This window comes from Capricornis sumatraensis, chromosome 2 (assembly GCF_032405125.1).
Source record: "Capricornis sumatraensis isolate serow.1 chromosome 2, serow.2, whole genome shotgun sequence".
NCBI lineage: Eukaryota > Metazoa > Chordata > Mammalia > Artiodactyla > Bovidae > Capricornis > Capricornis sumatraensis.
The window spans coordinates 192,916,130-192,931,018 of NC_091070.1; the positions used below are offsets into that span (position 1 = coordinate 192,916,130).

General features: G+C 37.5%; 1 protein-coding gene across 2 annotated transcripts in view; it reads left to right on the top strand.

Moving 5' to 3' along the window:
* Positions 1-14,889, top strand: part of IFT25 (intraflagellar transport 25) — a 36,499-nt gene that overhangs the window by 16,877 nt on the left and 4,733 nt on the right. For both annotated transcript variants that reach the window (XM_068966071.1, XM_068966072.1), the window contains exons 4-5: positions 11,873-11,979; positions 13,555-13,623. In XM_068966071.1, coding sequence (XP_068822172.1) covers positions 11,873-11,979; positions 13,555-13,623 — 176 coding nt within the window. The remainder of the gene's footprint in view (positions 1-11,872; positions 11,980-13,554; positions 13,624-14,889) is intronic.

A 14,889-nucleotide genomic window follows, 5' to 3' on the forward strand; every position in this document is an offset into this window, starting at 1 on the left:
CAACCCACTCCAGTGTTCTTGCCTGGAGAATCCCAGGGACGGGGGAGCCTGGTGGGCTGCCATCTATGGGGTTGCACAGAGTCGGACACGACTGAAGTGACTTAGCAGCAGCAGCAGCTTGTGAATTAGATCATCAAAGATTAGTCATACATACAGTCACACATACTTACATATATGCATCTGTTCATGTACATTTGCATAGAGCTTTATAGTTTCATGGATGTTATGCTATTTGACCCTCACAGTAAGCTTGGGAAATAAGAGGCCCCCCAAAAATCTTTTTTTCAACCTCATTATAAAGACAACAAAAAGATGACTAGAAGTAAAATGATTTTCTCAAAATCGCACAGATAAGCAAGTGGCAGAATCAAAACTAACACTCATGTCTTCTAACTCCCAGTTTCTCAGACTTAAGGTTTGAATAAAAAACTTAATATACTTGCCTTTTAATCCTTAATCTGCCTTAGAAAAAAGATATAAATGTGGAAACTGCTATGAGGGTCACAGACCTATAGAAATTTACCTTAAGTTGTTTGCCAGAAATGACGATCTTCCTAAAAATACTTCTTGTCTTTGACTGGAGATAAATCACATTTCCAAGTTAATACTAATTTACCTTACACTTTTTTGTGACCTACCTTTCTTGGGAGTATGTCTGTAGATCATTTAGATTGGCTGTTACACATAATGGATGATATATACTATAGCTTTATCAGCCCATGCTAATGAATAAGTATGTAATACTTTTTAGATTAGACAGAACTAAGGAGTTATAGCAGAGTTTTCCCGAGAGAACTCACTGGTCATAGCAAACATGCTTTTCCAACAACACAAGAGTTGATTCTACATATGGAGACCATCAGATGGTCAATACTGAAATCAGATTGATTATATTCTTTGCAGCTGAAGATGGAGAAGCTCTATATAGTCAGCAAAAACAAGACCGGGAGCTGACTGTGGTTCAGATCATGAACTCCTTATTGCCAAATTCAGACGTAAATTGAAGAAAGTAGGGAAAACCACTAGACCATTCAGGTATAACCTAAATCAAATCCCTTGCAATTATACAGTGGAAGTGACAAACAGATTCAAGGGATTAGATATGATAGAGTGCCTGAAGAACTGTAGACAGAGGTGCATGACATTGTACAGGAGGCAGTGATCAAGACCATCCCCAAGAAAAAGAAATGCAAAAAGGCAAAATGGTTGTCTGAGGAGAACTTACAAATAACTGAGAAAAGAAGAGAAGCTAAAGGAAAGATATATCCATCTGAATGCAGAGTGCCAAAGAACAGCAAAGAGATAAAAAATCCTTCCTCAGTGATCAATGCAAAGAAATAGAGGAAAACAACAGAATGGGAAAGACTAGAGAATCTTCAAGAAAATTAGAGATACCAAAGGAACATTTCATGCAAAGATGGGTACAGTGAAGGACAGAAATGGTATGGACCTAACAGAAGCAGAAGATATTAAGAAGAGGTGGCAAGAATACACAGAACTATACAAAAAATATTTTCACAACCCAGATAACCATGATGTCGTGATCACTTACCTAGAGCCAGACATCCTGGAGTCTGAAGTCAAGTGGGCCTTAGGAAGCATCACTATAACAAAGCTAGTGGAGGTGATGGAATTCCAATTGAGCTATTTCAAATCCTAAAAGATGATGCTGTTAAAGTGCTGGCACTTAGTATGCCAGCAAATTTGAAAAACTCAGCAGTGGCACAGGGATGGAACAGGTCAGTTTTCACTCCAATCCCAAAGAAAGGCAATGCCAAAGAATGTTCAACTACCGCACAATTGCACTTATCTGACACACTAGCAAAGTAGTGCTCAAAATTCCCCAAGCCAGGCTTCAACAGTAGGTGAACCGAGAACTTCCAGATGTTCAAACTGCATTTTGAAAAGGCAGAGGAACCAGAGATCAAATTGCTAACATCTGCTGGATCATTAAAAAAGCAAGAGAGTTCCAGAAAAACATCTATTTCTGCTTTATTGACTACACCAAGGCCTTTGACTGAGTAAATCACAACAAACTGTGGAAAATTCTTCAAGAGATGGGAATACCAGACCACCTTACCACCCTCCTGAAAAGTCTGTATGCAGATCAAGAAGCAACAGTTAGAACTGGACATGGAACAACAGACTGGTTCCAAATTAGGAAAGGAGCACATCAAGGCTATATATTGTCACCCTGCTTATTTAACTTATATGCAGAGTACATCATATGAAATGCCAGGCTGCAAGAAGCACAAGACAGAAACAAGATTGCCAGGAGAGGTATCAATAACCATAGATATGCAGATGACACCATCCTTATGACAGAAAGTGAAGAAGAACTAAAGAGCCTCATGATGAAAGTGAAAGAAGTGAGTGAAAAAGTTGGCTTAAAACTCAACATTCAGAAAACTAAGATCATGGCATCCAGTCCCATTACTTCATGGCAGATAAATGGGGAAACAATGGTAACAGTGACAGACTTTATTTTCCTGGGCCCCAGAATCGCTTCAGATGGTGACTGCAGCCATGAAATTAAAAGACACTTGCTCCTTGGAAGAAAAACTATGACAAACCTAGACAGCATATTCAAAAGCAGAGACATTACTTTCCAGACAAAGGTCTGTCTAGTCAAAGCTATGGTTTTTCCAGTAATTATGTATGGATGTGAGAGTTGGACCATAAAGAAAGCTGGGCGCGGAATTGATGCTTTTGAACTGTGGCATTGGAGAAGACTCTTGAGAGACCCTTGGGCTGCAAGGAGATCCAACCAGTCCTTCGTAAAGGAAATCAACCCTGAATATTCATTGGAAGGACTGATTTTGAGGCTGAAACTCCAGTACTTTGGCCACCTGATGTGAAAAGCTGACTCATTTGAAAAGACCCTGATGCTGAGAAAGACTGAGCACAGGAGGAGAAGGGGACGACAGAGGATGAGTTGGTTGGATGGCATCACTGACCCGATGGGGAGATGAGTTTGAGCAAGCTGTAGGACTTGGTGATGGACATGGAAGCCTGGCGTGCTGCAGTCCATGGGGTCACAAAGAGTCGGACATGACTGAGCAACTCAACTAAACTAATAGAAAACTATATGGAATAAAGTAGTTACTGACCTGATATCTGAACAGAGCATATCAGAGACTTAATTCATATCCATTTCTAACAAATACAGATAGACTCTATATGGTAGATACTAAAATTTATTATCTGCTCATAAGTTGATTTATCCAAATGGAAGTAACCATAGGGTTATTTGGAGAAAACAATACTGTAAATTTGCCCCTAATGGACAATGTCCCCAATTCTTAATTTCCCAGAAATAGTTTTTAAAAGTGATTATATTTCTACTTCTTCTTGACTCTTTTTTTGGCCCTTGGTATTTAACATGTCAATGAAAAGGAGAAAAATTCTACACAAGAAACAAATGAGTTAAGAAAAAGTAGGAGAGAGAATTGGTTCCTTTGGCATAATGTAGAAGAATGGTAGATTTGCAGTTAAAATTCCTGAGTAAGTAAGTGAACTGTGTGTGTTACTTTGGACTAAGAATATATGTTGTTCTTTAAGCCTCAGTTTCCTGGTGTGAAAAATGGGGCTAATAACACTCCCTGACTCAGAATTGTGAAAAAAATTCCATGACTTTTTTCTTACTATCACATAGAGATAATAGATGTTGAATAGTCAATAGCCATAAGGCCTTATTTTAAAGGATACTACTATTTTAAAGACATCATTATACTTAATTATGGTGATTCAGTTATATGTTATTTTAAAATCCAAGTCCATCTCTGTATATCTTTGGTATTATTATATTGATCATGTTCATTAAAAGCACTGAAGAGAAAGCATAGGGCAAGTAAAAATGATTTACTTAAATGAATAAAATTTCAAACCATTTAAATGTAAATAAAAATAAATTGTAAAATATTAAACATAGTATAAAAAAATAAAGAACTGTGAGTTAGGAGACCCCGATTCTATTCTTCTCTTTTTTGTAATAGCTTTATTGACATATTATTCTCATACCATAAAATTCACCCATTTAGGATATACAATTCAGTGGTTTCCACCATATTCAGAATTATGCAGCCGTCTACACAATCCATTTTAGAACATTTCAGCATCCCAAAAGAAAACCTCATACCCCTTCCCAACCACCCCCTGTCCCCACCAGCTCTAGGCAACCACTAGTCTACTTTTGTCTCTGTAGACTTGCTTATACAGACATTTCATGTCAGTGGAATAATACATATATGTTCTTTGGATTCACAGTCAAGGTGTTGGAGATTTTTAACACCTTTCAGGAATGAAAGAGCAGCTAAACAAAAAAATTAGTAAAAATTAACATAACATTATTGGTTACCTTGACTTATGCATTTATATAATCAGCAATGATACTTGTATATTGAACATTCACTGAAATGAACCGAGCCATTAAATAAATCTCAATAAATTTCAAAAGACTGAAATCTTAAAGAATATATTCTCCCACAAAATGGTAGTTATGTGAGGTGATGTATGTGTTAACTAACTTTATTGGGTAATCATTTTGCAGTATATGTGTTATATTAAATCATAGTGTTTGTTCGGGCTCCCCTTGTGGTTCAGCTGGTAAAGAATCCGCCTGCAATGCAGGAAACTTGGGTTCAATCCCAGGTCTGGGAAGATCCCCTGGAAGGGATAGGCTACCCATTCCAGTATTCTGGCCTGGAGAATTCCATGGACTGTGCAGTCCATGGGGTTGCAAAGAGTCGGACATGACTGAGCGACTTTCACACACAGTGTTTTTACATAATGTTACATGTCAATTATATCTCAGTTAAGCTGGGAAGGAAAAGAATATGTTCTCTGACCATTATGTAATTAAATTAGAAATAAATAGCAGAAAGGCATCTGGATACACCCAAAACTTAGAAATTAAACATGGCACTTCAAAATAACCAGTGGGTCAAAGAAGAAATCACAAGGGATACTAGAAAATATTTATAACTGAATGATAATGAAAAATGTATATATAGCCACATTTGTGGGATATAGTTAAATCAATGCATTAAAGGAAGGTAATAGCATAAATACTTAAAATGGAGAATATTTTAAAAACCAATAACTTCTACCTTAGGAAGCTAGGTAACAAAGAGAAAATTATACCAAAAGAAAGTAGAAGACAAAAATAACAAAGATAAGAGCAGAAATCAATGAAATAGAAAATAGACAACTAGAAAAAATTATCAAAGCCAGAAGTTCATTGTGTGAAAAAATTAATAAAAGGTATAAACCGCTAGCAAGACTTACTAAAATATAAAGAAAAAATGCAAATTACCAGTATCAGAATTGAAACAATCATTAGAGATTCTAAAAGAGTAGTAAGCCAATATCAAGAACAAATTTAGGCTAATAAACTTGACAACTTGGATGAAATGGACAGATTCTTTGAAAAACTCCAGCTATAAAAATGACATAAGATGAAATTTAGAAATCTGAATAGCTTATATCAATTATATAAATTAAAATATATAAAATATTTAGAGAGAAAATAGTACCAATATTCCATAAATTCTTTCAAAAACAGAGGAGGGAAACATTTTCAAAATTGTTTTATGAGAACAATTATAACCCTGATCCCAAAACCTTACAAAGACATTACAAGAAAGTACAATTAAACAATATCCTTTATAAACATAGATATAAAACCATTATAAATTGAATTCAGCAAATGGAGTTTATCATAAGAATGCAAGATTGGCCTGTTCACCATACTATCACAGGAGTACAGATTGAGTGTAATTTACCGTATTGCCAGAGCGAGAGAGAGAAAAATCATATGGTCATTCCAGAAAATCATTAGAATTCAGCACCAAACATTATAACAATTCTCAAAAAATTAAAAAGAGGAGGGAACTTTCTCAGTCTGATGAAGGCATCTACTAAAAATTTTCAACTTAATGGTGAAATAGTAAGTGCTTTCCTAATAAAACAAATGAGTGTATATGACAAAACAGAAATAGACTCACAGAAAGCAAACTAAGTGGATTTAAGTGGAGAGAAGGAAGCAGGGAGGGGCATGATAGGGGTATGAGATTAAGAGATACAAACTACTACATATAAAATAGATAAGCAACGAGAATATTTTGTATAGCACAGGGAAATATAACCATTATTTTGTAATAACCTAACATGGAGTATAATCTATAAAAATATTGAATCACCATGCTATATACCTGAAACTAATATAATACTATAAATCAACAGTATTCAATATCAAAAAAAGGTTCCTCCTGACTAAGATCTGTCTAGTCAAGGCTGTGGTTATTCCTGTGGTCATGTATGCATGTGAGTGTTGGACTGTGAAGAAGGCTGAGAGCCGAAGAATTGATGCTTTTGAACTGTGGTGTTGGAGAAGACTCTTGAGAGTCCCTTGGACTGCAAGGAGATCCAACCAGTCCATTCTGAAGGAGATCAGCCCTGGGATTTCTTTGGAGGGAATGATGCTAAAGCTGAAACTCCAGTACTTTGGCCACCTCATGCGAAGAGTTGACTCATTGGAAAAGACTCTGATGCTGGGAGGGATTGGGGGCAGGAGGAAAAGGGGCCGACCGGGGATGAGATGGCTGGATGGCATCACTGACTCGATGGACGTGAGTCTGAGTGAACTCCGGGAGTTGGTGATGGACAGGGTGGCCTGTCGTGTTGTGATTCATGGGGTCACAAAGAGTTGGACACGACTGAGCGACTGAACTGAACTGAAGACTGGAAACAAATCAAGGGTTCTCACCATTTCTATTCAATATTGTCCTGAAATTCTTGGCCAATGCAATAAGGCAAGAAAAGACATAGAAATCATAAAGACTGAAAAGAAAGCAAAATTGTTTTTGTTCAGTACAGTATGATATTACTTATATGTGGAATCTAAAAACTTAGTGGCCTAGTGAATATAACAAAAAGAGAAGCAGACTCACAGATACAGAGAACAAACTAGTGTTTACCAGTAGGGAGAGGAGAGAGGGGCAAACTATTGAATGTAAAATAAGCTCAAGGATATATTATACAACATGGGTAATATAGCCAATATTTTGTAATAACTGTAAATGGAAAGTAATCTTTAAAATTAAATTAAAATGTTAAAAGAAAATTAGTAGGTATATTATAATGAGGATAATGATCAAAATGCACCCTTATAGTATTTCCCCAAAGAGTGTTCCTATTCTTGATGGCAACAAGGAAAATTCGTTTTGGAATGAGCCCTCTTTATATGTATCTTGTAACAAAGTAGCCTTTTTAACTATTCATAATATTTATTTGAGTTTCAGTTTCTCCAGGGGTGTGTGTGTGTGTGTGTGTGTGTGTGTGTGTGTTTATAAAACAGGAGCTGTTGACTACTTGAAAAAAAAAATTGTCTTTGTTCACATGTTGTATGACTCTATATAACCCTAAGGAATCTACAAATATCTGCTAGAGCTAAAAGTGGATTTAGCAAAGTCAATACACAAAAATCAATTGTATTACCATACACTAGCAGGAAACATTTAGACAGTGAATTTTTTTTTAATTCCATTTATATTAGCAGTTAAATAGACATGAAATAGTCAGGAATAAATTTAATAAGACACTCAAGACCTTTACACTCAAAACTATAAAACATTGCTGAGAGAAATTCAAGTACTAAATAAATTAAAAGATGTACTACATTCATGATTGGAAAACTCAATATTGTTTCAATGGCAGTTTCTCCCTAAAATGACTGTTGTTCTTGTAGTAATGTATATGGAAATACAAACTAATCTTGAAAAAATAATCTTGTCACATCTTGTAAAAGAAGAAAGTTGCAGCCCTGAAATTATCTGATTTCAAGATGAATACACAGTAATCGAAACAGCATGGCATTTTGGTAAAGATAGATCTATATAGATCAGAGCAACAGACAAGAGGGCCCAGAATAGATCCATGCATGTAAAGTCAATTAATTTTCAACAAAAGGCTAAGGATACAGAAATAGATCAGTGGAATAAAATGGAGGGGCAGAAATACATACACCTATAACTAGTCCTTTAATTTTAGAATAAGACACTAAGGTAATGTAATAGGAAAAAGAGTCTTTTAACAAGTGGTGCTGGAACAACTGAATAAACATGTGGATAAAAATAAACCTCAACCCCTACCTCATACTAAACACAAAAATTAATTCTATATGGATCATAGAACTATATTCAAAGCTAAAATATTTACACTTATAAAAGAAAACATAAGAAAGTACTTTTGTGACAGTGAGGTAGGCAAAGATTTCTTAATGAAGACACAAAAATTATAAGCATAAAAGGGTAATGAAACTGTACTTCACCAAAAGTAAGACTACTACTCATTGAAAAATGCAAATAAGAAAATGAAAAGGCAAACTGAAGCCTAGGAGAAAATGCTCACAATACATATGTCTGACAAAGGACTCCTACAAATACATAGTAAAAGTGGAAAGAACATTTAAGTTTATTTATTTTTAATTGAAGGATAATTGCTTTACAATATTGTGTTGATTTCTGCCGTATATCAACATGAATCAGCCATAGGTGTACAACATTTCCCCTCCTCGCTGAATCTTTCTCCCACCTCCCACCCCATCCCAACCCTCTAGGTTGTCACCAGTTTGAGCTCCTTGAGTCATACAGTAAATTTCCACTGGCTGTCTATTTTACATATCATAGTGTTTATCTTTCCATGCTGCTGCTGCTTGTTCAGTTGCTCAGTCACATCCGACTCTGCGCCCGCATGGACTGCAGCACGCCAGGCTTCCCTGTCTTTCACCGTTACCTGGAGTTTGCTCATACTGATGTCCATTGAGTAGGTGATGCCATCCAACCATCTCATTATCTGTCACCCCTTCTCCTGCCCTCTGTCTTTCCCAGCATCAGGGTCTTTTCCAATGAGTCAGTTCTTGGCATCAGGTGACCAAAGTATTGAAGCTTCAGCTTCAGCATCAATCCTCCAATGAATATTCAGGATTGATTTCCTTTAGGATTGACTGGATTGATCTCCTTGCTGTCCAGGAGACTCTCAAAAAAGTCTTCTCCAGCACCACAGTTCAAAGGCATCAATTCTTTGGTGCTCAGCCTTTTCTGTTGTCTAGCTCTGTACTCTGTCCATGTTTCCCACCCTCTGAAGTGGAAAGAACTTTTTTAAAAAATGAGAAAATACTTAGTAGACACTTCACAAAAGAAACTGTACGAATGACCAGAAAGCAGATGAAAACGGGCTTAGCATCATTTGTCATCAGGAAAATGCAAATTAATACCATAGTCAGACACCATTTCACATCCACTAGAATAGCTAAGAAGCCTGACAACAGAATGTTGGCAAGAATGTGGAACAACTAGAATTCCCTTACATTTTTGTTAGGAATGTAAAATGGCACAACCACTTTGGAAGTCTGATGTTTTCTTATAAAATTAAATATCAATTCAGTTCAGTCACTCAGTCGTGTCCGACTCTTTGCAACCCCATGAATCGCAGCATGCCAGGCCTCCCTGTCCATCACCAACTCCCGGAGTTTACACAAACTCATGTCCATCGAGTTGGTGTTGCCATCCAGCCCTCATCCTCTCGGCCCCTTCTCCTCCTGCCCTCAATCCCTCCCAGCATCAGGGTCTTTTCCAATGAGTCAACTCTTTGCATGAGGTGGCCAAAGTATTGGAGTTTCAGCTTTAGCATCAGTCCTTCCAATGAACACCAGGACTGATCTCCTTTAGGATGGACTGGTTGGATCTCCTTGCAGTCCAAGGAACTCTCAAGAGTCTTCTCCAACACCACAGTTCAAAAGCATCAATTCTTCGGTGCTCAGCCTTCTTCACAGTCCAACTCTCATATCCATACATAACCACTGGAAAAACCACAGCCTTGACTAGACGGACCTTAGTCGGCAAAGTAATGTCTCTGCTTTTGAATATGTATCTAGGTTGGTCATAACTTTCCTTCCAAGGAGTAAGCATCTTTTAATTTCATGGCAGCAGTCACCATCTGCAGTGATTTTGGAGCCCAAAATAATAAAGTCTGACACTGTTTCCCCATCTATTTCCCATTAAGTGATGGGACTGGATGCCATGATCTTAGTTTTTTGAATGTTGAGCTTTAAGCCAACTTTTTCACTCTCCTCTTTCACTTTCATCAAGAGGCTTTTTAGTTCCTCTTCACTTTCTGCCATAAGGGTGGTGTCATCTGCATACCTGAGGTTATTGATATTTCTCCTGGCAATCTTGATTCCAGCTTGTGCTTCTTCCAGCCCAGCGTTTCTCATGATGTACTCTGCGTAGAAGTTAAATAAGCAGGGGGACAATATACAGCCTTGACGTACTCCTTTTCCTATTTGGAACCAGTCTGTTGTTCCATGTCCAGTATGACTCAGCAATTCCACTCCTAGTAATTATCCAAGAGAAATGAAAACATTTCCACAAAAACACCTGCACAAGAATGTTTATAAAAGTTTTATTCATAATGGTAAAAAAAAAACAATTCATATATTCAACAGAAATATCAAGCAAGCGACTTTCCTGGTGGTCCAGTGGTTAAGAATCCACCTTACAATTCGGGGGACACTGGTTCAATCTTTGGTCCAGGAAGAACCCATATGCCATGGGGCAACTAAGCCCATGCACCACAACAACTGAGCCTGCATTCTGGAGCCTGCAAGCCACAACTGCTGAGCCCACATGCAGCAACTACTGAGGCCCCCACACCCTAGAGCCCATGATCTGCAACAAGAAAAGCCACTGCAGTGAGAAACCCATACAGTGCAGCTAGAGAAAGCCCCTGCACAGCAACAGAGACTCAGTGCAGCCGAAAATAAGTAAATAAATATATTTTTAAAAATCAAACAAAAATGCATAAACAAATTATAGCATAGTCTGTGGTGATAAGACTCAGAGCAGTGGTTGCCTAAGGGAGGTAGGGATTGTCTGGAGAGAAAGAGAAAGGATACGGCTAGCGTAATGGAAGTGTTCTTTGTCTTGGTTAGGCTATTAGTTACCTTGATGTGTTGGTTACATGAGCATATACATTTATCAAAACTCATTGAATTGTACATTTAAGAGAAATTTCACTGTAGGTAAATTTTAGCTCCAAAAAGAAATAAAAAACAGTATATAATTAAAGAAATGATTATTTATATAGTCAATACTATAAGTGTGTGTGTGTGTATAATTTTTTATATTACTAACACTTGAGTGCATGTTTTAATATTTTCTCAACAAGCGTCTCTTGTGTGTCTACTGTTGGTCAGCCATTGAGATAGTCGCTGGGGATGTAAAGGTGAGAGAAAGTAACTGGACTTAGAGAAGGCATAGCTAGAGTAATAAAAATGCAGGAAAAAAGCGCTCATAGAAACTGGATGCTGCCTGTGGGGTGAGTGCAAAGGAGGGAGAAAGTGATTGTGATTTGGTGGGCTTGGAGAGATGTGACCAAAAAGTGAACACACTTTTGCAAGGGAAGAAAGGCTGCCACAGAGGCATGAGTCTGCATGACGTGTTTGCAGAATTTTAATCGGTCCAATGTGACTACAGTAATGAGAGATGATATCATGATGGGGGACAGTATACTTAATGATGGGACCAGATTATACAGGATCATTAAATGCCATACTAAGGAGTTTAGATTTATAGGCAATAAGGGATCATTGTAAGATTTTAGACAAGAGTGACATCAATTCCATGTTTTAAAGAATATATCTGGTGGTTGTAAAGAATTGTTAAAGTTGGGGAGAGATTAGAGGCAGAATAAACAGGAAGGGATTGTAAGAATCCAATGGTGGTTATTTTTTTTAGTATTCGCTAGGATTTGTGATTAAGCATTTCTAAACATTTAGCTGTTCTTTTCTCTTTTTCTTTAAAATTGACAATAGAAATCCAGAAACTTTTTGGACCACCACAGGAATGTTTCCCCAAGAGTTCATTATATGTTTTCACAAACATGTGAGGATTGAAAAGCTTGTAATCCAGAGTTACTTTGGTAAGCATGATATTTTCATTTCATTTCATTAATTTTCATCTTTCAGTTTTTCCATAGGCAGAATGCACATATGTAAACTTTTGGCAAAGCACTGATTTTTTTTTTTTTACAGCATGGAATCAAGTTTTATTGCTGGGGTTGATGGGTGGAGAGTATGGGTTAACTGTCTCGAGCACAGTTAGCTTCTCTGAAACTGCGAATTTGAAACCCTTCCAAAGCACATAATAATTTCCATGCAATTTACTACGTGAAAGCCTTTGGCAAAAGACCCTGTGATGAATTTAAGAAGCCAACTTGTCAAAACGCTAGGTTTCTTCACATCTTTACTCCAGATTTTTTTGGCTTGGGGTTCTCTGTCAAATTCTTTCTGAAAATCTGACAAACCTGATTATTTGCATTTGGTAACTTTGATTCTTTTATTAATGTGACCATTTTCTGAGGGATTTAGGAAGAATATCTTCCACTACAACATCATCCTAATCCTGTCTTATGTTTTTTTAAGGACAGAGTATATCAAGCAAAATCATGGTAGGAAACAGGATACATCCCAGGTGGCTCAAATGAAGAAACATTATTGATGGGACCACTTACAGAATTATGGCCTGGGTTAAGGGAACAAGCTAGGGATGGTGAGACACCCAGAAACTGGCTATAGCAGTAAGCCATTACCTCCCTGGGCCAAAGGAAGGAAATAGTATTTGCTGGAGCCCAAGGAGAACTGGAGCGTGTACAAAAGGGCCTGCCCAATAGGAGCTGTAACCAGGGAGGAGCGTAACCACTGCCAAAGACAGGACACTGAAGCAGGAAGGGAAGAGAGAAAACACAACCTGATCTCAGTTCCCTGCTGCCCTTGTTTCCTCCCAGTCCCTCCCGTAGGCAGTGGGAAAGTAAATCCAGGAGGTTCAGTCCCCAGGGGTCCTCCCTCAGGGTGCAGAGCAGAGAAGAATGGATTTGGAGTCAAGGGAACTGCTTTAGGGGTAAAGGAGAAAAGGAAACCAATGCGGAAGGAAGATGACTGCGTTCTCTCTTCTCTCGTTAATTGTGAAGGCTCTGGAGTTGGACCTAAACTTTGAATTCTAGTTCTGGCACTTACTAGCTCTGTATCATTGAACATTTTGCTTGACTTCTGTAAGTTGTCTGATTTCTTTAAGCCTGTTTTCTCACCAGTAAAGCAGGTTAATAATACCTTTCTTCTAAGGTTGAAGTCAAGAATGAATGAATATGTCTGACTTATAGTAGTTTCTGCATAAAGTTTTTTGGTCAAGACCACTAATATTATTATTTACCAGTGTACCAAAACAAACAAACAAACAAAAACAAACCAGATGGTACCAAACTCAAAAAGGCTCTGTTAGCTTTGTGTTATATGCTTGCAAACACTTGTAACAGTTACCCAGCCTGTACTTTACCATAAGGATTTATGGAAAAATGGTGAGTGATTTTCCCGATTGCAGTACTTTGTGCATTCCCACTAATGCCTGCCAGTCTTAGACAGAGGGAAAAAGAAATCAAGGGACAGCAACATAGAATTAAGTAGATAATTAACACTTTATTTTCATTTATTTATGATGTCAGTGAGGACCTTGAGGATTGAAAAGAGTACTTCTAACGAGCCAGTTGATTTTGAGCAATGGATTGAAAGAGGTATGTGCTTGGTTTACCAGCATTATTTTGATCATGAGGGGGTAGAGAATTGTGTTTTACTCTATATTTCCAATTGTACTTCATTTTGGTGAAAAAAGATGGCCTGAATGATTCTTATGACATTTAGATAAACCTAGAAAAACACAAATTTGAATACTAAGATGCTTCTTCACTTCCTGGTTATGTAATTGTTAACATGTTACTTAATTTTTGAGTTTCAGAATCTTTATCTGAAAAATAGAGATGATATCACCATTTAAAGTTTTTGTGACACAGTGTCTGGCATATGGTAGACAAGCAATGAATATTAGTTTTTAATTTTTCCTTCCTTCCTGATTAATGGTATTATTTAAATATTATTGACAGAATTGGTAGCCTCTCATAAAAGACAGCATGTTGCCTTCATGTGTCTATCTATTCCTTCCCAAAATACCATGAAAATAATAATAAAGGAGAAAAATGAGACATAAACCTACAGCGGCAAAAAATAAAAACAAACAGGGAACCAGGAATTCAAAACAGATGTGAGAGGTCAATATATATTATGGAAGAAAGGAAGCAGTTGGAGGAGTAGTAACTTCCGTAGCAGAATTGAGTAGATTATAACCTAAGTACCTGACAAGGAAGTTTATCCAATAGAACCCCAGAAACTTGAAGGCAAAGGTACCATGGAAAGTTTGAATAAGGCATGGACAAGAAAAGTGATTGGTGGAACATCTATTTACAAAGTGTAACAGACTTTAGGTATCTTCCTCCCACAAACTACCCCCAAGAGTGACTAGGAACTTTGAATGTTGAGGCTCAGGACTCAGGGAGACCAGTCATAGTAAAGAGAATGAGTGAGACATGGAGTGGAAAACAGGGAATTGAAGTGGAAACCTATATAATGAATAGTGGGAACTGTAGCCTCCTTCCTATGGTCTGCCCAGCAACCAGAAATACAGCCCCAGCCAGGAGATTGGGGGATTCATCTTTGGAGAAACTGAATGGTCCCAAAAGATCTGTGGATACAGAGAAAGGTTAGTCCATTCCTGGTCACCCTATGGAAATCATGGTAGTCAGTGAGTCTGGCCCATGTACTATTTTCCAGTGATCTATTCATAAGTAACAAAAGATAGTCCCAAATCACCAGACATATGGTAAAGACCTAAATATAATCAGGCCGTTAGCTCTAACTCCATCTGTAGGAAAAGAGGGTAGAAAACAAATGAAATCACAAGGAGGCAATATGAGAAAATGTGGGACATTTTATGATACAACTGACTT